This window comes from Ursus maritimus, unplaced genomic scaffold (genome assembly GCF_017311325.1).
Source record: "Ursus maritimus isolate PB19 unplaced genomic scaffold, ASM1731132v1 scaffold_2, whole genome shotgun sequence".
NCBI lineage: Eukaryota > Metazoa > Chordata > Mammalia > Carnivora > Ursidae > Ursus > Ursus maritimus.
Window position 1 is genome coordinate 46,118,332 of NW_024424452.1, and position 27,666 is coordinate 46,145,997.

General features: G+C 47.4%; 2 protein-coding genes across 3 annotated transcripts in view; one reads left to right on the top strand and one right to left on the bottom strand.

Annotated features, from left to right (window-relative positions):
• HSD17B7 (hydroxysteroid 17-beta dehydrogenase 7) overlaps window positions 1-19,197 on the top strand; it is a 50,926-nt gene extending 31,729 nt beyond the window's left edge. For both annotated transcript variants that reach the window (XR_005836295.1, XR_005836296.1), the window contains 2 exons: window positions 3,134-3,223; window positions 19,109-19,197. The gene's annotated coding sequence lies outside the window, so the exon portion shown is untranslated. The remainder of the gene's footprint in view (window positions 1-3,133; window positions 3,224-19,108) is intronic.
• A 462-nt stretch (window positions 19,198-19,659) lies between these two features.
• Window positions 19,660-25,975, bottom strand: CCDC190 (coiled-coil domain containing 190). The gene is made up of 3 exons (XM_008685743.2): window positions 25,243-25,975; window positions 20,670-20,793; window positions 19,660-20,399 (listed from the first exon to the last, which is right to left on the bottom strand). Exons 1-3 carry the CDS (start codon window positions 25,436-25,438, stop codon window positions 19,820-19,822), a joined length of 900 nt encoding a protein of 299 aa, XP_008683965.2. The 5' UTR covers window positions 25,439-25,975; the 3' UTR covers window positions 19,660-19,819.
• Between the last annotated feature and the right edge of the window lie 1,691 nt (window positions 25,976-27,666).

Below are 27,666 nucleotides of genomic sequence, written 5' to 3' on the forward strand. Positions count from 1 at the left end.
ACTCAAAAATGCACACTGGCTCGACGTCTGCATTCAAAACGAAGCGAAAGAACAAGTGCAGTAATGGTTCAAAATGTTAGCTCGTGGGAACAAAGCTCTGGGAACAGCGCGAACCTGCGGCGGAGGACGCGTGCGGAGGCCACGGGAGACTGCGCGCACCCGGTGCAGACTCAGGTGCCCGGCGGCAGGAGGGGCCCGCCGCCGCGCGTCTCGGCCAGCAGGGGTCGCCCTCCCACCGGGTGCGGCCGGGGACACTTGCACACAGGTGCGGGGGAAGGGGGGAACCCTGGGCTGCGCCTTGGGCCGGGCCGCAGGGTCCACGGCGGGTGGAAATCAACTCTGGGAAACTGCACGGTGTGGTCCCGCCGATGCGTGCTCGCTCTTCGTGCCCGCCACGCCGATGAGGAGGGGGGTCTGGGTCACGGGGCGAACAGGTGAGCCCCTCCCCGCGGGCCCCACCGGAGGCACCTGCGGGCTGCACCCCAGGCGGCTGCCACCCGGCCGCCCAGCGCACCCCCGCGGGGGGTTCAGGGAGCGCGCCGTGGAATCAAGCCCGTTTCGGCCGCCACCGTAGCCCCGCCGCCACGCAGATCTAAGCCATTATCCAGGTGTCCTGGGCAAGAGCGGCCACCCTCTCTGACCCCGCTGGGAGCCCCAGTGGGTGGGCCTGACCCCTGAGGTCAGGTGATGGTTTCCCGTTGGGTGACGCGTACGGCTTCTCTCCCAACTAGATCTAATTATCAAGCGGGATAGGAACGAGGGCGGGGGGAGCTTGTGCTGAACACTCCGTGGTGTCTCTCAATTCTTGTTCGATGACTAACCGATTGGAGGGAAGAACTCTTTACCTTTTGAATACGGACAGGATCAAAGACAACCAGGACGCCAGTGCCCTGTCATGCTGGCTCTGTTCTGGATGTTTCGCTTACGTGCCATTCCGGTGCAGGGGCGTGGAGAGAAAGGGCTTTAGACATTGACAAGTGCATTTTGTTACTTTCGGAGTCTGCGCTTACAGTCTCTGCGGTGCTAGATTTAAAGGGTTCAATAGAAATTACACGGCATTGATCGTATTTACCTACACTCTGTACTAACTGGAACAGCTCTTTAGTGCACGAGAACACCTTGGCCACCCCCAGTGAATCCTCGCCCTTCCCTCCCGGCCCCCCAACTCCTGTCACTCTGCCTTCCCCCCAGGCCGCCCAAACCGTGCACAGAAGCTCCCAGAGAGTCTTATTACAACGCTGTGTTAAACAAATAACACTAACCAGGTACTGGGTACTGCTCTAAGTGTGCGATGTATATTTTTCTTGTGATTTTAATGCTCTGGGGCAGGCACTGTCATGGTCCTCACTTTACACGTGAGGCAAAGAGTAGCTTGCCGCAGGTCCAGAGCTAGTAAGCAATAGAGTCAGGGTTCAAACCCAGCCAGTCTAGTTGCAGATGCTGTCCTCCTAACTCCTACACTAAAAAATAAAACTTTAGGGGCGCCTGGGTAGCGCAGTCGTTAAAGCGTCTGCCTTCGGCTCAGGGCGTGATCCTGGCATTCCAGGATCGAGTCCCACATCAGGCTCCTCTGCTGGGAGCCTGCTTCTTCCTCTCCCACTCCCCCTGCTGTGTTCCCTCTCTCGCTGGCTGTCTCTCTGTCACATAAATAAATAAAATCTTTAAAAAAATAAAAAAAATAAAAAAAATAAAACTTTTCTCATGACAGCATAATATGTGCAGTTTATCCCCGTGTGTCTTTGTGTGTGTGTCTGTGAATGAATGCGGAAAAAGGGCGTTGGAGTCGGGGCTCACAAAGCTGCCGAAGGGTATGTTTCACAGTATGTGTTAGAGCATGTTTAAACATTGTCACCGCGTGGGAACGAGAGGGGGAAGATATATTTCATAAGTCATGGCTGTTGTTTAAACACACAGTCCTGTTTGCACCCTCTGGACGCCTGTATCCTTGGGCACCCACTCTTCCTAGCATCTCCTTCCTGGTCCCTATTTTGTATTTCTTTCATTCTTCCTTGGAAAATTCCAGTGGGTTCAAGGAAAAGAGAGTATCACAAAGCCAAGTACACACTTAATTACACTGAGCTCCTCTTCTTAACATAAGCTGTTTGCTTCTATTGACTGAAAATGAATTCATTCAGACAGCCACGCAGAAAATATAGGTTGTTCCGTCCTAACTGTGATTATACTTAGTTATGATACCATACTTGTCCCTGAAGGACTCAAAAACTGCTTGAGAGAATAAAAAGTAGATCCAGTGGTTCATGAGGCTGCTGTCTTTAACCCCTGCTCCTGATGGCTTTAATCGCCCTTGGTTCCCAGTTCCCAGTTCTTGGTTGCACAACTCGCGCAAGAGGAGAACTTGCCTCAGGATACACTCCGTGGAGAAATGGAACGGGAAGACTGCCCTTTGTTGCCAGTATCCTGAGGAAGCTTACTAGAGCTTGGGCTCCTGCCTCCCTTTTAGGGATTTTTGAGGCTTTAACAAAAATCTCTCCTTGGGTTCCTGATTGGAGCCCAAATGGTCAAACTCAGATTTTTGAACCTGAGAAAAATGCCCCTACCTGACACCATCCCGAAGTGAGGGTGTAAAAGTTCCAGCGGGAGTGGAGGGGGTGAGTCCTGGGCAAGGTTGTGGTGAGGAGGCCTGGCGGCTCACGTGGCTGAGGAAGGGAGCAAGGGTGAGGTAACATCAAGATTGATCGGAAGTCCTCAAGGGTCTTCCCTTCAGGAGAGGTCCCTTCAACAAGAAATCGCAAATGTGGGGCACCTGGGTGGCTCAGTCGTTAAGCGTCTGCCTTCGGCTCAGGGCCTGATCCCAGGGTCCTGGGATCGAGCCCTGCATTGGGCTCCCTGCTCTGCTGGGAGCCTGCTTCTTCCTCTCCCACTCCCCCTGCTTGTGTTCCCTCTCTCGCTGGCTGTCTTTCTCTCTGTCAAATAAATAAAAAAAGAAAAAGAAAAGAAAAAAGAAATCACAAATATCTCTGGATGGAAGGTAGACTGTTGAACCTGACGATCCTGGGCGTCACCCCCTTTGGCCGTCTTTTGAGGAGGACAGTGCTTTCCCCTGGTTTGGGAGGGCACTGATCTTGTCTATCTAGTCACATCTAACAATACCACGTTGGTGTTTCACTTACAGCTTGGAGATTACACGACGTATAACTAAATGCTGGAACCCCGCTTAATCTTCCGCCGACATGAAAGCATTTTTCTCTGGCCTCTTCTCAAGGTAACTTCAGTATTCTAGATGTACTCACTGGCGTGACTGTTCTGCCTAGTTTTGTCCTTGAAGTATGAAGTAGTGGTGGCAAAACATAAGGAGACTTGGAAGAGGATGAATAGGTAGAAATCGGCATTGCATATTATGGAAGGAAAATTTCTATTATGAGAAATGCTGCTAGGCATGGAGGTTTTAATAGGATTCAAAGTCTCCAGGATGCTACAAAAATTGGATTGTTTTTCAGGATGGAATAGGAAATTAGTCATACCTGGAATGAATGAATGAATGTGTCAGGGTCTTCCTTCTTTACAAAAATGAGTCAAACAAAAAGCTATTACAACGGAGTAATGGTGTGGTCCTGCCGCTGCGTGCTCGCTCTTCGTGCCCGCCACGCCGATGAGGAGGGGGGTCTGGGTCACAGGGCGAGCAGGTGAGCCCCTCCCTGCGGGCCCCACCGGAGGCACCTGCGGGCTGCACCCCAGGCGGCTGCTACCTGGCCGCCCGGCGCACCCCCGCGGGGGGTTCAGGGAGCGCGCCGTTGGATCAAGCCCGATTCGGCCGCCACCGGATCCCCGCCACCATTGCCCCAAGCCACGGACTACTCCACTGTTCTGCTCAGGTCGGTAGCAAAACTCAGAAGACCTGTCCTGAATGTCTATCTTCAAAGCTCCTCTTCCCTTTCTCTCTTTTTTTTTTTTTTTTAAGATTTTATTTATTTATTTGACAGAGATAGAGACAGCCAGCGAGAGAGGGAACACAAGCAGGGGGAGTGGGAGAGGAAGAAGCAGGCTCATAACGGAGGAGCCTGATGTGGGGCTCGATCCCAGAACGCCGGGATCACGCCCTGAGCCGAAGGCAGGCGCTTAACCGCTGTGCCACCCAGGCGCCCCTTCCCTTTCTCTCTTAAATCCACTTCAGTCAGACTTTCGCTCTCACCCCTGTGCCAGAACAGCTCTTAGCATCACGGCAAAGACCTTCACTGCTACTTGGAATGTCTCCACCTTTACTGAGCCATCAGCAACAACTGACACCGTGGTCACTTCTACCTTATTGAAACACGTTCTCGCATGGCTTCCTGATTGTCCTCCTCCCTTGCCAGTTGTTCCTTCTCAAGCTCCTTTTCCCCTGGACATCCAGATTACAGTGGGTGTAATCTAAATGTTGGGGTTCTCTGGGGCACACTCCCTAGCCCTTGTGGTTTGTATGCACCTCTGGATCCACTCTGCTGTGTGGTTGGACACACTGTCATTACCAACAATCGACCACCCGCCATCTGGTTTCCAGTTGGTTTTAGCCATTGGAAGGAAGAGGTAGAGATGGCAAGATGGAGGAAAGGAAAGTTGGAGTATTTCCTTCCTGGGTCCCTCCCTGCTGGGCCAAAGTTGGGAAGAGGCTCTGTGTTACTGAAGGCCACCGCTCCAACCAGGGACCCTCTTCTAGCTATAGCTACAGCCATGGCTCTTTCTCTCTCTAGATTCTGTTCTTTCTTCTTGCCTTTCACTTAGGAAATTCCGAGGATGTTAGGAGCTCTGTGCCAGGAATGGGGGACGAAGGCCAAATGTGTGTATCTTATTACTAATTACAGTATCACCTTATCATGTCCTCTGTCACTCTGACCATCCATCTCAACTCATCTGGACATCACCCTGTGGTGCCTTGACATTTCACTTCAGTCTTGACCTCCTGACAGCAAAGGCCACAAAGGAGCCTTACGGCTCTTCACACACACTGCTGACTGAGTGTGGCTTTCTATAAGGACTTAGACCAGCAGGTGCGGCCTGTTCAGTGATATGGAAATGGCAGGGAAAGGGTCTCCTTATTACTGTTGAATTCCTGATTATGAGACTGACCACCCGATAATCGCCTTAGTTTCCAAGAGTACATTCCAGCCACTTGAGCAGAATTGCTATGAGGACAAGGTAGAATCCAAGTGTGGCTAGTTGGCATGAAGGAACATTCTGGAGCAGTGACTAGGAGTTCATGGCTCTCTACTTACATGTAGCTCATTCTTGGGCATTCTGAAGCTCTCCAGGGCATCTCACTTGTCTCGTGAACGGTAATAAAGCAATAGTTATCTGCGAAGGCACTGTACTGGACTCTCTATCTGTAAGAAGCTCATAAGCCTACAAGGCAGCTTACGAATAGCTCCCTATTCCAGAGCAGCTGACTAAGGCACAGAGAGGGCACTACTTACCTGAGGGCACACCTTGGGGTCTGAGGCATAAATAAGCCATTGCTCACCTCCCCTTCCAGTGCACACACTGTCTGAGTAACAGGCACACAGGGGTTCCCAGATTAACTTTATTTCTGACCAAACTGGACCTGAGGCTAAAAGTAGGTTTTCCGAGTTCTTTCCCTGCGAACTGAGATCACCCTGCGTGGACGCAGGTCTTCAGCCTTCCCTCTGGTGGCAGAGCCTGCCTTACGTATGTGGGCAGGAAAGAGAAGAATCTATGCCGCTTGTGGGCAAGCCGGCTCTGAAAGAGCTGAGTGCACCTGCTCGTTCCCTTTGCTCAATCTCACCTAAGAGTCGCCCCTCCTTCCGCGAGGAGGGCCAATGGAGGTGGCCAGAGGTCTAGAAACTTCTGAGCAATGTCATGGGGCCCCACGTCATGGAGCTTGGAAACTCTGGATATACACATGTGAGAGAAAAGAGTGGGAAAGGCCATAATGCATTCCTACGGAAATAGTTTTCACCTCAGGGGCTCTCTGAGCAAGTTTCCTGGATCACACGTCAAGAACCATTGTTCTAGCACCAACTACTGCTTCTTGGTGTTTTCTCTAGGTTCACCAGCGAAACTTTTGCTCCCAGAAAGTTCTGGAAGGGGTCAGAACAGTGAGTGTAATTAAATTATAACGAGGGGCCCAACTAGGCTGTGACTTCCTGCTTCGTTCTTTTTCATCTAATAATGATTGATGTGTTGGAGACCCCGATTGTTAGTTCTGGGATTCCCTCATCTAGGGACTTTGTGCGTTAGCTCTAAAAATAAGAAACACAGCCCTCTCAGCTCTTCTGGGCTCTCCTTGAGATAGGACTCATTACTCTTTTCAGGGGAAGTTCTGGGTCAATATTTATAAAATGCTTAGAACAGTATCTGGCATACAGTAGCTACTGCTATATTAGTGTTTATTAAAATAAATAAATAATAAATAAATAATGAGTTGCCAAGAGCCGTGATGTTGAGTCTAAGGCTATTTACCTGACCTTCCCCAGAGCATATTATGAGCTTCTTAACCACATAAGGAGCTTGAAAGGAGTTGTGCGATAAGGGATAACAGACTCCTTTCTGTCCTGCTGACTAGGGGAAGAGAGGCAGTGGGCCTCTTTTATTTGGGGCATAGGCCAAACATGGGTTCCCTCCCACACATTGGCATTTTCTGGTCCTCGCTTAAGTGTATAAAATTAAGATGAAAAGAATTAAGATGAAAATAATTTGTTACTGAAAATAATTATTATAAGGTTACAAATGAGAGTTACTATATAACGTAATTATGTAGAATCCTATAACATTAGTCTATAACATGATTATCCTAGTTGTTTAAAATTAAGATTTAACATAAATTAAAATTAAGATTGAATGTAATAAATATATTTTTAAGAGAAATTATCTGTAGTTAAAATAAATCACCAAAAATTAAACCGGATAAAATAGCAAAGCAGATAGCAAAGCAGTTCTGCCGTGGGTAACAATCCCCGAAGATCTTTATAGGAAATAAAATAAGTAAAAGCCAGCATAGATTCTGTGCAGACCGAGATGTTCATGACAGGGGCAGAACTTCCTGGAGTGAGGGGACCCAGGCAAGGCCTCTCTGTGTGAGGCTCTCCGGGGCTGGAAGTTCCTACCTCAAGCTGGAGGTGGTGGCCATTCCTCTGGGAACACTGCCCATCCCCCAGCCATTTCGTAGGTAAAGGCAGAGGATAGCTGCCAATGTTTTTATTCTAGAAGTTTCTGGGGGGGGTACAGATTTTCATTCATATTCCAGTCTCTTTTCATACAGTGGACACACAGTACAAGGTCGTTAAACCAGAGTTCCATTTTCACAGAAAATTAAGGGAACATTTACTTAGGATGGTGTCTTGCAGATGCTAACAACTTATTTGATATCTGAGGACTCCAGATGCTCCCGGGACCTCTCTCTGTGTCCTCAGGGCCTGTCTCCCCTGCAGTTTGCCCAGAGGCCGTGATGGCCAACCTGACATCTAGAATTCTGCCTCCTTTCATGTCCATGCTGCTGGTGCCTATCATACTGTGGGCCAATAAGTGTGTCTTAATTGTAAAAAGGCATTCACTTTGGATCATAGAAGATGCGTTTCGGCATTGGGAAAGGAAGAAAGCAGAGCGTTATGTAAATCGAAAGTTTTAAGAGTTTTCCAAGTTTATTGGTTCTTCACTTTGACTTTATCCTACCAATTCCAGTGGGTGCTTCCTGGCAGGGTTTTTATCTGACATACTTGTTCGGCAGGGGAGGGGGCACGGGATTTTCTGAGGCAGTGTTCCAGGTGCCTGCAAGCATTTTAGCACTCCCCGTCGTAGGAGACAGGCCTGCTTCTCTCACGTTGGCTGCCTGGCTCTGGGAAGCCTATAAATGTGGGGATATGGGACCATCAACGGAGAAACTATTTCCCAAGTGTGTTCTGTAGGATGTGATTCTGCTGCAAGACACTAGTGGGTAATAAAAGCAAGGAAGCAGGGAAGAAAGGAAGGAGAGGGGAGAGGGAAGTGGGGAAGAGGGTGGGAGGAAGGGAGGAAGACAGAAAGGAAGAAAAAGGGAAATTTTCCATAGGAGTTTGTTTACTGTGGAACTTCCCAAGATCTTTTTTATGCTAATACTGTGTTACCGTGGGTCCCTCCCCGACCCCAGGACACAGGTGTATCCCACATGCATCTAAGCGCAGATCCCTTTTTTGGGAGCATCTTGGGTTAAGAATGACCTGTGGTTACACTTCAGGAACTGTTGTCTGTCCTTTAACAGAAACCAAAAGGTAAAAGGCTTCTCTGTTTTATTCTTGTTGTAATGCTTCTCCTTTCTGATAATGCTTAGAAAAAGCAATTGGAAAGAAACATGCTAACACATTAACAGTGTTGGCTCTTACTGGCAGGACTGTGTATATATACTTTAGCCCTCCCCGTGCCCCATCACATTTTTGTACTTTCTAGAAATCTACAATTAACATACATGGTTCAACCACAAAATGATTAAATAAAAGTTAGGCCTTTATGACCCTGGCTAAACTACCCAAATATTGCAAGTTGTTAGTGAGTGACTTATCACTCTTTGCTCAGCTGTGCTTTTTGTGAATTCCTTCGCAGGAACACCTTCCAGTGGCACAGATGCATTAATAAGCACAAGGACCTCAGAATCCTTCCTAACACCGTCACCTAAGAGCAGCTGTTACTATGGTCCACGTGAAAAGAACCTATTTGCCAAGCCTGTCTTGCATCATGGGAGAAGATCACGGTGCATCCTAATTGCACCTTGTGTGTCTGTCCCCCTGCCGCAGGCTCTCTGGGAGCAGCCCCAGGTCCTCATCCAGCACAGGGCTAGTGAGCCATAGCGCCTCTCTTTGCATTTCCACACCAGCTCAGTAGTGCCTGCTCCTAGCTAGTGCTTTATAATTGTTGGCTGGAGTAAAACAAAGTAGAGGATTTAGTAAAAGGCGAATTTATAGTCTGAGGGAGAAATCTTACATTGATTTTCTTATGAGGCTTTCTCCCCTTTTGAAAATCGCCAGGAATACTAATCAGCATCCTATTGGGAGCACACACATTTTGCATTTTAGAGCATTGGGAGAGTAAGTCAAGAGCATGGGTATTTACGGCTGTGCTTGCTAAGGTGGGGTGGGGGTGGGGGGTGGTAGATAGAAAAGGAGTTCCCCAGTGACCCCTTCCCGTCCCACACACACTGCAGGGACCTTTATCCTGAAACAACACTGAAATACAGAAATGGTGACAGGTGAAAACCAGACTTTCTGTATCGAGTTTCGAATCGTGGAGTACAAGGGCAGGTGTTCTAGCGGTGATGGGAAGGGAGACCAGTCTGGAAAGGCTGCATGCTGTCGCGTGGGTTTAGCTAATGTGATCTTTTCCTGATTTCTTATGACCCGGGCAACAGGAGACTATCGCCCAAGCCCTCATCAGGTTCTAACATGATGTTTGGTTTTTGCAGGTGACAGACATGAGAAAAAGTAGGTGTGTGTCACGCACACAATATACACACTCAGATAGACCTTGTTTCTTCAGTTCTAAAATTTCCATTTTCATATTTCAACTTCTTTGAAATTGTGATGCATCTTCCAGTCAACAGCATGTCAGTTTAATTGGCAGCATGTTTTTCTTTCTTACTAGAAAATAATGGTGCGTGTCATAAAATATGGCATCCCGGGTCAGATGAAATATGGTGATGAATATTCATATGCCTATTTCCATATGTATAAACGTACATGCTTGCGCATATGTATGTCTGCGCTCACATCAGTGTTTGAGCTTGTGTGAGAGATGCAGTTTGCTGTCCTCTTCGGTAATTTGGAAAGGACGAGACGCTCTGGTAAGCATAAGGCTTAGCCCTTTATTAGTTGTCTAACCCGGGTTTGGATGTGTCTGGTTTCCAGTTTTATTAGGAAAACTAGACGAATAATAATTCTATGCCAAACGACGTCTAGAACACATGTTGAATTAGTTATGGTTGAGGGGTCTGTTTAGATCCATGTCTTACCAACCCATTTTCAAGTCCCAGGAGATTAGGGATTTGTATCTTGTGTTGACACAGGGCGTGCTGAGTTAAACTCCATAAGCCTGAGGGAAGGAGACAGCTGTAATGGGACTTTGTTTCATTTAAATAGTCCGCAAGGACAGTGCTCAGCAGTCTGTCCCATTTCCTTCCTCTGGCTTACTTTCCAGGTACATGCAATCCCCGGAGAAATAACAAATGTAAGAATAAAGGACTTGTAAGGTTGTTCAATGTCAGCGAACAGTGCCACAACTCCCTCGGCTTGGGTAGGTATGAGTCACACACATTCCTATTTCTTCTTTCGTTGTGCCTGTTCCAGCAAAAGTGGGAGTCTCCCAGTCCGCTCGCCAACATCCCAGCACTACGGCAGGCCTTTGAAGCGATGATATCAACCCCCCAAAGTACAGCTGAGCCTTGAACAAACAACACATCGACTAACCCCCACCTTCCCCTGAGCAGTCGAAAATCCGTGTATAGCTTTGACTCCCCAAATACGTAACTACCGATAGCCTACTGTTGACCGAAAGCCCTACCCATAACTGAAACAGTTGACTGACACATATTTGGTATGTTAAATGTATTATATACTGTATTCTTACAGTAAAATAAGCTAGAGAATAGAAAACGTTAAGCAAATCATCAGGAAGAGAAAATCCATTTGCAATGTATTTTGAAGAAAATCCCCTTATAAGGCGACCCACGCAGTTCAAACCTGTGTTGTCAAGGGTCCGCTGTAAGTTATGTGAACATTGTTTAACTGAAAACTTTTAGGAGCGAGGCCCCTGCCTCTTCTACAAGCCTTTCCAGCCCTTTCTCCACCTCCTCTCTCTAAGCTCCAGCCACACTCTTCCTCCTTCAGGAGCCCCGAGCCCCATGCTTCTTCTTATCTAAAGACCTTTGCTCAGGTTTCATTTTCTTTCTAGACACTCACCTGTCCGCTCTCCCCCCACCTTTCACCTTGCTGACTTCCCCTTTCCCATCAGGTCTCAGCTTACCCATTGGCCCTCAAAGAAGCCTTCCCTGTCTCTCCAGACGAGGTCAGGCACCCTGTTGTAGACTTTCTTAGCACCTGTAATGTGTTAGCACTCACACAATTAGAAAATTAATGGAATAATCATTTTCTTATTGTTTGGCTCCCCTGCCAGAGTAAATGCTCCCAGAGAGAGGGTTACATATGCATGGTTTCTGCGTTCCCAGCACCTGGGACAGGAACTTTAATAGAGTAGACAATAAATACACGTTGAATGAACGGCCAAATAAGGAGAGCTCTGATTAGCTGAAAGTCCTTTTCCCCTAAGAGGTGAACTACTTTTTTTTTTTTTTTTTAAGAGGTGAACTACTTTTGAGGTCGTCCTAGAGCTGCTCGGACTTTGAGCTCCGCCAGCTCTCGTAGTTTGCACTAGACGCTGTTGTTCTGAAGGCCCCGAAGGTGGTGTAGAGAAAGAGGGAAGGTCTTCTTAGACTCAGGAGGTCTTTTGCAAAAAAAAAAAAAAAAAAAAAAGTCCTATACTAAGAAAAAGTCATTGTTAGCCTGCAAAAACTGTGTGTTGTTTTTCTGTGGTCCCACTCAAGGCTTACGTCAGTTAGCTTCTTCATTTTTTGCTCTTTTGGCTCTTGTGAAGTATGCGGTGAGGTCATCGATTTGGAAGGGAAATTGGGAGGAGAGAGAGAGGGGCGTGTTTTCCGGACAAACATCAGCCTATCAGGTGTGTTTATCGGATTCGATTCGCAGGCACGAACGGAGGCCTCGCTTCCTCTTCTTTTGTAACGGAAGGACGGACCTACTGCATCACGGTGCTCAGGAGGGATATTTGTTAGACGAATGAATTACCGAGTTCTCGAGCAATAGGGCAGTGGGTGTTTCGTCCCCTGGCCAGCAGCCACAACATTGCATCTGTTATCTTGGCCGGGTGCTAGCATGCTTCATAAATGTTGGGCCCCCTAGTTGTATTAAAACAGATCACAAGGAGAGAGAATGAGGGAGAGAGATTGATTCTTGGGAGAAAGAGAATGATTGGACTGGAGCCACAGCATGGGTGTGATCTAAAATCCAGGCACGGGGCAAGGTTTTGTCTCCTCGATGTCTTCTGGGCCACAGACAATATGTTGCCCTCAGTCTTTTCTTGTTGATGGCCATTAGGTGAGCCACTAATGGATTCTGTTCCCTCGAATTTTTCTTTCTTTCTTCATCTTTGCCAGAATAAACAATTCCCCCACCTCTAATTTCCTTCCTACGATTCCCATCAAGATGCCGCCTCATTCACAAGCCTAGTCAGCGGGTCCAGCTATGCTGAGCCTCCCCCGGGCTTTAGAGGTTGGCCACCTGGGCTTTTCCCAGGGAGAGGTGAGGACTGTACCCCTCATGTGGCCCCAGTCCTGGGAAGCGACACCATCTTTCATGTAGATGTCCAAGCCAGGAACTGGAGTCCATCTCAGTGCTATCTTACCTTCTCCCTTCACATCTACTCAACCACCTGGCTCTCCTCTTTTCCTCCTAAACGTTTTTCATTTTCTTCATCTCTACGGCCTGTGCTCATCCAGTCCTTCAACCTCTCTTATATGGACCACCAGTTTTGTCCCAATTCTCATCCTGTCCCATGAACCTCTTCTTGCCATTGTGGCCAGAAAGGTGTATCTAGGCTGCCGACGGGGCTACAACGTTTCTTTCCCTCAAAGTCATGAAGTGGCCAGACCCAGGCAAGGCCACGCTCCTTAGCATGGGATGTAAGAAGATCTGTCCATTTTGTTCCTGTTAACTCAGCTTATTTATTCGTAGCCTCCCTTCTCATTCTCAGAGGTGCTCCAGGTTGGATGTAAATTATATGGTCCCCAAAACATAAAGCCTCTAATGATCTGCCCTCTACCTTCTTCTCCCGCTCTGCCTATGGCTCGTTACTGCCTGGGCTTCCTCCTCAGTCTGCAGCAGGATGGCTACAGGTCAGGGAATCACGGGCAGATATGACAGTGTCTAAAAGATGAGCACAACCATTTTCTCTGTGTTGACTTCCTGGGAATGGGAAGACCTGGCCCAGAGCCCTCGGTTGACTTCTCCTCATGTCTGATCGTCAGCAGCTGAGCCACATGCCCTTTCCTGAATGAGTTCCTGGCAGGCAGAATGGAATTACCATGGCTGGTTTTATTTGATCATTTGGGGTAGAGTAGGTGTTAGAGAATAGACAGCCATTTATTTTATTTTGTTTTTTTAAGATTTATTTATTTATTTTAGAGAGAGGCAGGGAGGAGCAGAGGGAGAGGGAGAGAGAAACTTAAGCAGACGCCATGCTGAGCATGGAGCCTGATGTGGGGCTTGATCCCATGACCTGAGCCAAAACCAAGGCCCCTACAATGTCAATTTTAATTGAATTCATCTTTGGGTCTCTTTATTCCCCTCAACAGCAGACTCCTTGAGATGAGGGCCTGTGTGGGAGCCCCTCGCCCAGTGCTTGGTGTTAGCAATTTCTGTTGTTGTTGAGCTTTCGGATGGAAGTAAGCAAGGTGGTGTGATGTGGGGAGAGCAGGGGCTTTGGAGGTAGACAGAGAAGGCTGGATCCCAGCTCTGTATTTATGGCCTGTATAGGATCCAGCGGGACTTCTGAATTCAGATTTCTCATCTGTGAAATGAAGCAAAGATTACCTCCGAACATATGTAACCTATATAAAGTGGCTGCAACAGCCACAAACATTACCTCACCTTCTTACCAGTTTTGTCATTTTACCCTAAGAAAATTTTTGAGTGAGGCTATTGTCACATGTCTGTGTGTGTGTGTGTGTGTGTGTGTGTGTGTGTGTAGGTGCATGTGGGAACACCTAAAAGGAAAATGAGGAAAATATTCTCCGTGAAAAGTGTCAGTCCTGCTATTGCCATCCGGAATTTGTAAGATCTTTGCTGACTATTTGAACTACATGAGAAAAAAAACCCTCTCCTAATCTAGTTTTTATTACGAGACAATGTTTCTAGGGTGTGATTAGTGGATTATTGTAGTCTCTGAAGATGATTTATGCACGAAAATGTCATGGTCATATTATTTAGGGGAATTCAGCATGACATAACTTCTCCCCAGACATTCATCATAAACTTAGCATATTAAAGGTTTAGAAAGTCCCCAGGAGAGAGATTTGTTTTCATTGTTTAACCCATGTTTCCCCAAACATTATTTTTTATTAAGTTCAATTTAGTTAACATGTATTGTATTATTAGTTTCAGGAGTAGAATTTATGATTCATCAGCTGCATACAACACCCAGCGCTCATTACATCAAGTGCCCTCCTTAATGCCCATCACCCAGTTACCCCATCCCCCCACTCACCTCCCCTCCAGCAACCCTCAGTTTGTTTCCTAGAGTTAAGAGTCTCTTATGGTTTGCCTCCTTCTCTGTTTTCATCTTATTTTTTCTTCCTTTCCCCTATGTTCATCTGTTTTGTTTCTTAAATTCCAGATAGGAGTGAAATCACATGGTATTTGTCTTTATCTTACTGACTAGTTTCACTTACGATAATACTCTCTAGTTCTAGCCACGTCCTTGCAAATGGCAAGATTTCATTCTTTTTGATGGCTGAGTAGTATTCTCTCTCTCTCTCTCTCTCTCTATATATATGTATATTTATTTATTCATTCATTCATTCATTCATTCATTCATCTGTAGATGGATGTCTGGGCTCTTTCCAGAGTTTGGCTATTGTAGACATTGCTGCTATAAACGTTGGGGTGCAGGTGCCCCTTTGGATCACTACATTTGTATCTTTGGGGTAAATACCCAGTAGTGCAATTGCTGGGTGGTAGGGTAGCTCTGTTTTCAACTTCTTGGGGAACCTCCATACTGTTTTCCAAAGTGGCTGTACCAGCTTGCATTCCCGCCAGCAGTGTAAGAAGGTTCCCCTTTCTCTGCATCCTCGCCAACATCTGTCGTTTCCTGACTTGTTAATTTTAGCCATTCTGACTGGTGTGGGGCGGTATCTCATTGTGGTTTTGATTTGTATTTCCCTGCTGCCAAGTGATGTGAAGCATTTTCTCATGTGTCTGTTGGTCATCTGTGTGTCCCCAGACTTAGTTTAACCCAGAGTCCTTTTTTCCTGTAGCACTTTGCAGCATCTGCGGGAATACCCTCTGGGAAATCACAGTCGTCTAATAACCAACTCCTGGCTCTCAAGGTTACACGCTCAAACCTACCGTCTTCCCCACTAGGGAAGGTCATTGGTTCACAAAGAGTGAACAGACTTTCAACTCTAGATCAAAGTCACTGGTGGGAAATTTACTGAAAGCAAGTATTTTCATTTTCTGTTTGTTTTGAAAAAATCATTTCGTACCTCTGGACTGGACCTGAGCTGGTTCATGTCCAAAGCCTTTACCCACTCCAGTATCCTGTGGAAAAACTCCAAGATGACCAGTATAAACAAGACGGTTATTTCTATGTTACCAAACACAGGCTTGTGTATTTTCTTTTTCATGATAATTAGGATTTAACAGTGAAGTAGGGGTGAGTCATGGAACTCTTCAACCTAGGGATTCCGATCACTCTGAGTCAGATTTCAGAAAGCGTGTTCTCCTGAGTGTAAATTATTTACAACCCTGCTGGGCTGGCTCTGAGGCAAAAGTATAGGATATGGATGGACAATTATTGCTTGTTTCCTATACTAAAGGAATGTCTGTTGAGAATCAGTGTTATAATAGAAGAAAAAATTGTCTTATAGTTGCTCAGATAATTATGAAAGAGTTTTGATTTTAGGGGCTTGTAAGGGGCTTGCTTCCTCTTGGGTCCTGACCACCAGCAGCTAGCCTCTGCCCAAGGACAGGCGCAATGGGGGCAGCAAAGCTCAGATCTGTCAGCTTGTCCACTTATGAGGGTCCCAGTTGGCTTGGTAAGGGACAGAGTTGGGACCATGAGATCACATGTCTTCAAGTAGCCAGTAATTCCTAGAGGAGCCCTCGCTTGCTGGTCTCCTTCCATCCATAGCTTTTCACTCTCTTCCTATATATGTTAAATGCCTTCCTTTTTAACCCAAAGTTTATGAATCTCCTTTTCCTTCAAGACCCAAGTTATATCTATTTTTGCTTCCATTTCCAAATGGACCTCAATGAAGGTACTGCTGAAGAATGTTCCCAAATTTGCTAGAATGTGAAACACATATTAGGGCAACCATTCACATCTCCCATTTGACACTGAGCCTGAAGCTCCCTGGAACATCGTCAGCTCCCACGTGCACGCCAAACACTGCGATGATGCTGGTGGCAGCGCCTGTGGTGAACCAGCACCGGAGACCATGGGGCGCTGGGTTAGGAGAGTGTGTGTGTGTGCGTGTTTGTGCGAGTGCAGACCCCCTAAAAAAGGAAGGGAAATTCTTTAGGAAAAATAGCATTCAAATATGAATTCTTACACATAGTCTTACACACAAAATTCTGCCTAATCTTTGATGCAATAATATTGAAATAACTGTTGCAATCGTTCATTGTTCTGCTCATACCGTCCTAGTTGCTAGAGCTTAGGCTGCGAGGGAAACAGGCACCCGCTTCTCACTTCCTGCGGCTCCCTCCAGGTCAGACCTCAGCAAGAGTGTGCACAAACTTCCCAGTAGTGAATTGCATAATTAAATATCTTTCTATATAGCGTGCATACATTTTCTCTCTATCACACACTTTTGGAATAATATTTTATTAGAAATGATTTTGAGTTGAGAAGCTCCATGCTAGTATTGGGTTTGATTCCAAGCAACATGTGTGTTAAGTGCGTTTGGAGTCTTTATAGTGTAATTGTCTGTGTTTTCCTTTAACCGGGAAGGTTTCTTCCTTGCCCTGCTTCATGGTACAGCTTGAATGGAATTCAGCGAGACCAATTCAAAGTCACTGAACTAATGACGTTAAATTTCATCCAGTTTCTCGGTGGTGCTGGCTACTGGGACCCAGAACAGCAGCGCATTCGCAGCACTGGTGGGAAGATGGGAGAACTGGCATCTAGTTCATAGAACATCTAATTAGGAAAAAACCTTTTCTCCTATAAATCTCAGGTGGGCCACATCCGCATCTGAGATAAGGATGTATAATCAGCCCCTGTATTCCTCGTACTGGAAGTTTCTCAGCACCATGCCGCTCCTTATAGATCCGACTGAGAAATCCCAGCTCCTTGAGGTGTAACCATGGGGCGGGAGCTTCTCTCCTGGGAACTGCAACCAACCTTGCTTAATACCCTCTCAGTCCGAGCCAACACCTTCCAGTCCCTTCTGTTTTACCACGTTTATTTCTGGTAGACATTCTTCATCCACATGAGGTATTATTACTTAGGGTCCTTGTCCAGTTTAAAGGCCTCCTTCCCCACCCCGGTGTAGCTTGGGCTCTGCGCAAGCCTGAGCCCCGGCCTCCCCGTCGTCTCCCTCCTCTGCCCTCCTCGTCCGAACACCTGCACAGGGCTGGGCTAGGGCTGGGGTCACATGTCTCTGGCTTCCCTTTGTTTCTCTGTGGTTGCTGCTACACGGGCTGTTGTTGGCGATGTAGGACTGTTGACATCTGCTTGGTTGGGACGGAGGCTCCTCTGTCCTGGGTTCTTGGGGTGGGGGCCAAGGCCTCCAGGTTCCCCTCCCTCCACCTTGCCTTCACCCTCAGAGGGGCTGTTGTTCCGGAGTTACTGGTAGCACCTTACCCGATCACTGAGGGTTGTGGGAACCTTTGGGGTCACTCTCAGCAGCCTCATAACTTCGGGACCCTGGGCGAGAGGCTGAGCGGCCACTGCAGCGTTCCCAGATGCCTCTGCCTAAGGTGAGGCGTGGCTTCCCTGCCCGCCTGATAGGTTCGGGTAGCAAGGTGAAAGCCCCTTTTTCCTTCCCGGGGAGTAAACGGAGAGGACATTCTCCTCAATACATCTCTGAGGAAATGATGAATGTAGTCAAAAAAGGTCTTGTTCCCTCAAAATTGAAGTCTGAATGTTTCCTTTTCATCATTTTAAGTGTTATTGCTTAAGATTTTTAGTTAGAGAGTTAGAAAGTATCTCAAAGTGAAAACGAGGACATAAGCCACTGGACATTGTGTCACACCCTCCCGCCCACTCCAGCGTTTGGAGAGAGAAGATAGTGCAGGAAAGCAGGAGCCTGGCCTTTGTTCCTCGTTCACAGTCCGGTCTGGAGAGGGTCATTCTGCTTATCATGAGCCTCAGTTTTCTTTTCTGTAAAACTGAGATGACTATCTCACTGATTTCCTACCTTTCAGAGGCTTTTGCCAAGATTTAGTGCGGTGGTATATAGGTCGGGGTCTTTTCACCCCCTCACCTGGCTTGTGACAACCAAAACTGTCTCTGGACACTGCCCTGTGTCTTTTGGGGAGCACACTTATCCCCAGTTGGGACCAGGTAGGAATGAATGACGTTAAGCTGACTGGCTGCGTTCCATCCTGGAGCTCAGTAGGCCTTGTGAAGATAAGGGCTTCCAACTGTCCTTTAGAACGAAATGAGTTAGGCAGCCAAGGCCCCCGACAGCAGCTTTCTGCTTGACTGTGTTGAGCTGTGCCAATGAAAGTAGCGTGTCTATTGTATCGAAGAAGGAAAATGTATTGGACTCAATGATAAGAATAGAAAATCTGTGTGGTTAGAAGATTTGTAAACGCACAGTTTTGTGGCAACTCGGGACCTGTCATTTGAGATAGAGGGGATAAAATATTGGAGTAGGGAGCACAGACAGATCTGGGCCTGTCTGATGTATGAAGACACAACCACAGTTACGATGAGGACCATGCCGAATGTTTATTTTTCGAGTTCACAAGACAGGGGTGTACGTGGAGTGGGGGGTTTGATGGTGTGCGTGGAGCAGGGGCCCACGCCGAGGCCATGCTCCCTGCTGCCTTGGCGATGGTCGCGTCCTCCAGTGGCTGGCCCAGAGCAAAGGCCCACAGAGAAGCGGGATAAATCATTTTGGAAACTCACCCGTGGAGTGTGATCATATGGAGACAGACGGGGTTTAAGCAGCAGACAAAGAGGAAGGACACATAATAAAGGGCTGGGGCAGTTTGCAGCGGCTTCTCCACACCGAGGGACCCTGTCCCTGCCAGCCCAGTCACGGGCCAGTGTGAATAAATGAAGTGTCCGTGAATCCGTTTTGTCAGCCCGGCCTGCCTTTGTTGGTTGCTTTGCTTCTTGGGGGGAAATGTTAGAGGAAATGATGTAAATTGTTTATTTATTCTTTTATTAGGATCCAAAAAGTGTGATAGGAGCAGGTGGAAAGCAGGAATGAGAAAACTGAAGTGGAGCCACCTGGGAAGGAAGGAAGGAAGGAAGGAAGGAAGGAAGGAAGGAAGGAAGGACGGACAGACGAAGGACAGACGGAAGGAAGGACGGACTTCGGTGGGTGAGCAGGTTTTATTTACAGAACCTATGAGGATACCTATTTCCAGCTGCATTCCTGTCCCCACTGTGTTATAGGTAAACCGGGACAGACGAGCTCTGTCCTTTGGCTGGCAGGTGGCACCATAAGAACCTCCTATAGGAAAAGGGGGGGCGCCAAGGTAAGCGGGACCCTTCATAGTTCTCCTTTCAGGGAAAGTCTCGTCCTCAGTATAGATTCCTAGTTCTGCTGACATCAGCAACATGTGCGCCCCCCCCTTAAAGAGTTTTCAGAAGACTCATCTCTCCCCTCATTTCTCATATACTTGTATTGCTCATTCAGTGAAAGATTATATCCCTGTAAAAGGGAAAAAAAGAAAAACCTGAGGGTTTGAAATAAAATTGACACACACACACACGTATATACACACACATATGTATACACACATATATGTATATGTATACACACATATATTACATGTACACACATATGTACACACACACACACACACGACTTACTGCAGTCACTTGAGGCACGCATTTTTTTAGCAAGTACAATAGATGTTCTTGTGAGGTTATGCTAGGTGGTTAGAGACGAAGGAAGCCCGCCCTGCCCTCCTGGCTGGAAGGGTTCCTTGTGCCCAAATATCTCCCCGATACTAAGCAATCTCTCAGACTCAGGGCGAACCCTGTGCCGGAGGTAGTGGGCGTTTCTGACCTTCACAAACAGCTCTGAGAAGGTAGGTGTTACGGGCTCGTCTTTCAGATTTCCTGCGCATTCCCTGGGACTCAGGGGACCCTGTCTCCCAGCACTGGGGTCTGGCTTTGGGCTGGCATCTTTTGATCTGGTCTCATCAGTGTGTGTTTTCCCACTCTCACCAGCTGGGCTGGAACCAGGGCCTTGGTCTAGGGTGTTGACGGAGACATCTTGATCTTGACACAGAATAGCGATGCCCTTGTTGGAGTCTTTGCCCTTTGGGGGGCTTAGACAATCTTTCTGTAGGGCTTGTGGCTTCTCTGCTCTGAAATGGGAAGCTTTGTAATTTTGAGACAGTGCCTGTTCTTTGCTTTTCACGGAGTCCTTTAGGCCAGCATGATGGAAAGGAGGCATCTGGGACTTGGTTTTATATATTTCTTGGGTCATATTGGTGGCCAGTGCTCTGGGGAAGGAGGTAAAAAGAAGAAAATCTCTGAAAAACAACAAAAAGCCCCCTATCTTGAATTTCCCAGTCGTTCAACCATGTTCCCCTTCAGTGTGGTATCAGCGGAGGTCATGAAGTGGCTGAGAAGGGGTTGGTCACAATATGGGGAGGTGTTTCATTGCTTAAGGAGGAAAGGCAGCATTTTCGCAGGGAGAGGATGATTTAGGGAGGTCAGTTGGGGAGAGGGATTCAATGGCGTCTCCATGAGTTTAGTAAGAATTTTCTTACCTAACTTTATTAGCCTGTGGAACTCCGTGCTTCTGTTCTCCTGGCGGTAAGGGCACAAAGACATCTGGTCTCTTCTGAATTCCATTCCCCAAATAAGAGGAGAGCTTTTTCTTGATAATATCTGCTTTGTGTTAATGAATAAGTGTCATGGGCTGAATTCTGTCTTCGCTGAGTGTCATATGTTGCAGTCCTAACCCCACAGCACCTCAGAATGTGACCTGATTTGGAGGTAGGGCCTTTACAGAGATAGGCCAAGTTAAGAGGAGGTCATTAGGGGGAAGCCCTAATCCATGCTGGTGTCCTTATCAAAAGGGGAAATTTGGACGCAGAGACACAGATAGAGGGAGGACAGTGTGAAGGGATGTAGGGGAAAGACAGCCAACGACACTCTGAGAAAGGCCTGAAAGAAGTCCTTCCCTCACAGCCTCAGAAGGAAGCAACCATCCAGACACCTTGATCTTGGACTCGTAGCCTCCAGAACTGTGAGGCAGTAAGTAAGCCACCCAGTTAGTGGTTCTCCCTTATGGAAACCCTACAAACTAACCTAGTAAGAGGAGGAGGGAAGAGAGGCCGAACCAGCAACGGGTTCTCTGGGCAGTGATCTAACATGTGAACACCCTCAGACCACATTCACAACAGGCCGATCTGGCATGCTGGATGAAGACAGAAGAACCGACAGCAGTTCCCCAGCGTCGACCTAGGACATGTTAACAAGGATGAAGAAACACTGAGATCAGAGGTTGAAACTGGCTGGAGGCCCAGGGAGGTTTTGTTTGCATGTTTTATTTGGCAAGCCTGGTGTTTTCAAGACAAAATAACTGGGCGTGAGCGATACCCAGAGATGGTGCCCTATTGTTTCCTTCACCTCAATTATGTGCTCTCCTACTCACCCCAACCGTGAGTTGTAACTGCCGGCTACAATGAAGTGGGTTTTTCACTCTTTGAGTAAATGTTTCAGCATCTTGTAGTCATGGCCGCGCTGGAGGACCCAGCTGGTTTTCAAGACACCTCCCGAATTGGTCACTTGGGGTTGGAAGCCTTGTGCTGGTTTGGGAGTGAGTTCCCTGGATCTGCGCTGGGGCGAGCAGGCACCAGGCAGAGGGAATATGACCAGATAAGAGGACTAGAAATCCCATTCCACTCCTAATACTGATTCATCTCAACACTTCTTTGCGAGGTCGTCAAGACAAGAGACAGTCTTTTGTGAGCCCTGCTTCCTCTGTTATTTCCTTGAGTGTGTGTGTGTGTGTGTGTGTGTGTGTGCGCGTGTGTGCGTGCATCTTATCCATGTAAGAACTTCATCTATTTCCTATAAACCAGGAGATGTGCAGCTACTTCTCCCGGCCAGGCCATTCTGCAGTTTCGACCTATTGAGCCAACACGCTTGGAAATGAACATCGCTTTCCTCTGGGACTTGATCTTTCTCCCGTGTTCCCTTGCAGAGGTGTTGTACCTACATCGCTGCATGCATACAACTCCCCAGCTCAACAAGGATGTCTGAATGCCTCCTTCGTGCCAGGCAGTATACTCTTCACGCTGGTTTTATTCCCCCTGGACATATATCATTAATCACAAAGCTCTGACAATTCTACTTTCTAAATATCTCAAAATACTCGTTTGTCCTCACATGGCCAGTTCCCTAGTTTAAGGCTGAACTTGGGAATTCTCTTTAACGTTGCAGCCGGAGTGAACACGCAGTCCCCCCACTCCCAGACCCTATAGGGTGAAATCTAAATTCTTTTCAAGACCTATGAAATGCTTCATGATCAGAGACACCGCCCCCACCACTTCGCCTCCACACGGTGCCTCACCTTCTCCGCGCCCCTTACCCTCCTCCGTGCTGGACTCGAAGAAAGCCACGCTCGTGTGCGCACCGCGTGCATACTGTTCCTTCTGCCAGGAGTGGCCTCGTTCCACGTGTCCTCATGACAAAATTAACCCCCCCCCCCCGCCATTCTCCTCTAAGATTGTGCATACACACTGCCTCTTTTGGGAGATCTTACCTGAGGCCCTTTGGTAGACAGGGATCTTCTTATGTTCCTGCCCTCCTTTGGAAACAACTCTAATTTAGCAATTAGTGTTTTCTATCATAATTTTCACAAGTACGGCTCCCTTCCAGTTTAAACGCGAGCATCTGGAGGGACCACGTGTTTTCATATTTACATTCCTGCGTCGATCAGAGTAGCTACAAAAGTGTTTTGAACAGTCTGGTCCACAGCACAGCTGTCCCACAATAATCTGCCAGCGTATCAGCTCAGTTGAAAATGCAGGTTTTTGAGCCTACTTCCAAATCTGCTGACCCACATCTCCACAGATGAGGACTGGGAACACGCATGTTAGACAGTCTCCCGACTGGCATGTAGCTGAAGCCCAGTAGCAATTTCAGTAAATGAATCATGGGAAAATATTGCCTAGTACAGTGCCTGATAAATACCGAGACTTAATATATATTATTTCTTCCCCTTTTCCTTATTTTTTCTCCTCTTTCNNTTTTACTATCAAGAAGTCTGAGGCTCAGAAAGAATATGACTTTCTAAAGGACGTAGAGATAGAGGCCCCTGAATCAGTTCTTTGCCTCCTGGTCCAGACTCTTCCCACACCACCCGTCACTGAGGCAAACATCTACTCAGCCAGGACAGCCACCGACCTCGGCCTGGCCTCTTGCATACCTTCCCTGCCCCCCTCCATGCAAGTAGGTATCTATCGGGTCTTCAGTGTCTTTTTGAGAATGGAAGTGAGATTCAACCAGATGGCTTTTAACATTCTTTTCCAGTCTGTGAGCTCTCATTCTAATTTGTTTTAACCATTTATTACAGACAGGGAAATGGAAAACAGAGAAGTTCAGCCACTTGCTCAGAGCTCTCTTTTAGACCCAAAGCTGTGGGTTAGAAATGATTCCCAGGCCAGCTTTTTGGACATCACTCTTCATCCTTGTGTCCACATATTAGCCGTGTAGACCTAAACTAGTTTATGTCGAATCGTGACACCTGGCTTTCCTCCGGAACATGCTCCAGCATTTTCAGAGCTTCCGAGTTCCAGCACCTGCCTTCAGTGAGAAGGGGCTGTAGTTTTGCAGAGCTGGGGTGGATCCTTTCAGGCTGAATTTTGAAGTAATATCAAAATCAGATTATTTTAATGATGGATGTTTCTGCACACTGTACAACTATGGCAGTTTTTAACAAAGCAGTAGAAAAGTTTAAGTCTCGTAACCATCTTTTCTTGATGGATCGATTAATCCATTGATTAAGTGATAAGAGTAAACACATAACACTTCTTTCGTGCTTAGGTACTGTCCCAAGTGCTTGCTGAATCCTCAGCTAACTTCACGAGGTGGGGAACATCATTTCTGTGTTACACTGGAGGAAAGTGAGGCACAGGCAGGTCCAGGAAGCCCCCCAAGGCCTCGCAGCTAGTAAATGAGAGTCAGGATTTCAACCCTGACAGTCTGGGTCCAGAGTCTGTGTTCTTAGCTGCCATGTTTTAATGGGATCATTGAATGGGGTGGGGTGGGGGGTTCTTTCCCAATTCTTTCCCAGTGTAGACTGCTCTGGATGGTCTGAGATTCTGGACAGCACTGTGTAGTCCTTGGCCCTGTGATGATCATAGCTACTAACTGGAAACTAGCTTTTGAGGTTAGTTCCATTATTCTTGTTATCGCTACTTAACTACTTACTTATCTCCGTTTATTGGATAGTCTTCTAAGTGATGTGTACATCTGGAAAGGGTTATTCTTTGGAGACAGGAGGTTTTATGGAAGAACATTGTTATAAAGAATATGAGCACACGGCTTACAGGTAAAGAGGCCTCTTTCGTTAAACAACAGAAATATTTGCCCTTTGACTTACAGAGTCAAAGAAAACACAGTACCGATATACCACAATTACTCGTTTGAAATTTTCCAATCTGAGCAAAATCTGCAGGCTCTAGTGTGAACACACATTAAATACAAGGAGGGTGGCTGAGAAGTTCATGTCGCACAAAAGGCAGGAAGGGCCTCAGTCTCATCGGCGAGCATTGAAAATGGCCCAGTGCTCCTTGCCCAGCCCCGTTGGAGGGCATCTATCAGCATGAGGATGTTGCTCTGTGGTCAGAGGGCATCTATCAGCATGAGGATGTTGCTCTGTGGTCGCTAATCCTGGGGATCTTTTTTTTTTTTTAACTTCCCTTTCTTAAGGGGACTGACACATTAAACAGTTGCTCAATCAATGGTTGTTGACCAGGCATAGACATGAAACCAAATTAACCCAGATACAGTGACAGGAAAGCAGAATGAAAAACAAGGTAAGAAGGAAACAAAGGACTTAAGCAAGAGAGAGCTCGTTTGAAACACAGAAGTGACTGGAAGCCTGAGAAGTATGAGCTCGAAAAGGCTTGCTGATGAGCTGCTGCAGCGAACCGTGTAACCCAGGGAGGGAGGAGGGCAGGCCGCCTAAAAATCCAGGTCAGGTTAAGTTCTTGCTTCCTTGGTAGCCAGGTCTCTGAAAGAGCCCTTGTCCTGAGGTGGGGGTATCACTCTGGCCTCACTCAGGCGGTGGCTTGCCGCCCCGCCCGCTCCCTGCCCCGGAGGCCTCACCTTGTTGTAACCTCTGCAGTTCTTTCTGGAGCTGCCTCTGCTCCCGGGTCAGCAGCTTCATGTGGTACAGACAGATGTGCTCCAGCCTCTGCAGTCTTTGGCTGAGTCTGGCTTCGGCCTGCCTGGCGCTCTTCCTCTCCAGGTCGAAGTGCTTAGACACCGGACCCGTGACCACGGGCCTCTCCATCCTCTTCATGGTCTAGAGACAATAATGCAAGATTCTGTCAGGCACGACTAACCTGATAGAGCAAGATGGGGGGCCCCTGACCCCTGGCTTTTAGTCAGGTCAGTGTTTGAATTCTGTGTTTCTGAAGCGACAGCTACCAGTCAGATGAAGGCACACTATTGGGAAATTTTGCCCTATACTAATGAATTCCTACAGTGATGCAGACGATGCAGGGGAAAATTTTTCCTCTGAGGCTCAGTGTCCTTGCCAATAAAATAGTGATAAATGCTAGGCTCCTCACATAACCCCAATCAGATTGCCATAGGGATCAAGCATACGAACAACTCTTTGGGAAAAAAATAGAAACCCTTTACTTACATAAGGCATTATTCACCCAATAAGAGAGTCTCTTCCACTATTCCTTCAAGGCTTCCAGAAAGCCTGCTCAAGGGTTTGGAAAGGATCTGGGACTTAGGGCCAAGCCATTCTCTGGGATTCACACATGAATGGGTCCACGCAGCCTGTAGCCTACTGCCCCAGGTGCTATGCTAAGTGCTGCGGGTTGTGGTGACTGAGTCATAGTTCCTACCCCTAAGGGGCTTTCCAATTTGTGACTATAGAGGCTAATAATTCCACATCAAGTCTGAAGAGTAGGACCCTACTGGTCACAAAACAGTGCAGGCATCCCAAACCAGCAGTCTGGGCAGCATTGGTGAGAACAGTTGGGTTGGACACCCTCACCCATCTTCTCAGAGCTCTGGTCCTCTCTACACTTCCGGTACCCCGATGGCCAAGCCCACGCTGGCGTCCTCCTCCTGGCAACTCTATCACACGCATAGGCAGGACACACCTTCCTCTTCTTTGAGTTCTTCGTGATACTTATTTTAGAGCTAGGATCACAGTATGCGCCCAGGATATAAATGGATTGCTCTTGATGGAGCTTTGGTGATAATAATGCAGGAAAAAGCTTAGTGTTGAAAGGGAGGATAAGGTCAGGACCAAAAAAGACATTTTAAGACAGCTTGCTTTATAGTCTAAAGTGTAGACTAAGCTTTAACCAAAGGACAGGGGAGTAGCACTTACCTACAAACCCAGAGTTCTCACCATGAGAATGCTGCTCATGTCTTTTGCTATGTCAGGCTGATCTGGATGAATGAGCTTGTTTTTCTTCAGGAAATGTAGGAGTTTGGTGTTGGGGAGTGCAGAGGGAGAGGCCGTGGGGGAGGGAGAGTGTCGAATACACTTAAAGCTCTCTCCCATGCCACCTCCGCTGGGCAGGAATGTTAGCTCCCTAGACATGGGCACCAACCCCAGAGCTCTAAATAGCTCTGTGAATTGAGGAAGCCTGCCAGCTTCCAGCCGTCCGCTAGTGGGGCCCACAGTGCTTCTTCTGGGCTGTGTCCATGGGAGCCAAGAACGAAAGCAAGACGTGTTTAACTGTGTTCTCAGTCTCTCTTCTTCCCCACCCCCCCCAGTCCCGTCTCTTTTTCCACCTCATTTGCCATACCCACCCCTCCCCCCACCCACCGTGCTCATTCCAACTTCTTGGAAATCAGGTCAGGGCCCTAAAGAAGGCACCTGTTTCTTGGTTTTGGTTTCTGGGTGTTTTTTTTGGGGGGGGTGTCAGATTGTGCACATTTTGTGCGGGAGAGTAGTTAATTTTTTCATGCATTTTCCACACCATACTGACTTTTCTCATGCTTCTATCCATATTGTGTACTTCAGAGCTTACTAAGGCTTTCTGTTGTGACATCAGAATTAGCAAAGTTAACTTTAAATTGACTTTTGTGATCACAGTTTGGACAGCTGCAGAAGACCAGTTGAACTATTGGTTATAGAACAGGATATTAGTGGAATTTTTACTGTTGCCTGGGACAAGAGCCACTCCCGTGCTACAGTCAAAAGAGAACTGCCAGCACCAGGGCCCATTAATCCCCTCAGAGTTTACTGTGAGGAGCTGAACAGGCTGTATTACCGACAGCCATCAGCTAGCAAACAGGCTATTATAAGGAGATTACTGGGGAGAGGAAGAGGGAAAGCCATTATTCATTCTCTCAGTAGGAGGTAATTCCTTTCCCAGCCCTTCCCACCTGGTAATCTCTCACCTCCAGTATTTAAATGAACAGGGTGGGGTTCCAAGAACACCATCCTAGAGAATGGAGTGCCTATGCCGGCAGAGACTGGCAGCTCACTCCCCAGCTGGATTTGATGACCCACAGAACCACAGAAGAGTTTCCATCCCAGGCGTTTGCTGCCAC

Coding starts and splice junctions, on each gene's coding strand:
- CCDC190 (XM_008685743.2), bottom strand. CDS start 25,438: ATGAAGAGGATGGAGAGGCCCGTGGTCACGGGTCCGGTGTCTAAGCAC. Junction 20,794..25,242: donor ACTGCAGAGGTTACAACAAG/GTGAGGCCTCCG, acceptor ATTAACACAAAG/CAGATATTATCAAGAAAAAG. Junction 20,400..20,669: donor CCACAGGCTAATAAAGTTAG/GTAAGAAAATTC, acceptor CTCCTTCCCCAG/AGCACTGGCCACCAATATGA.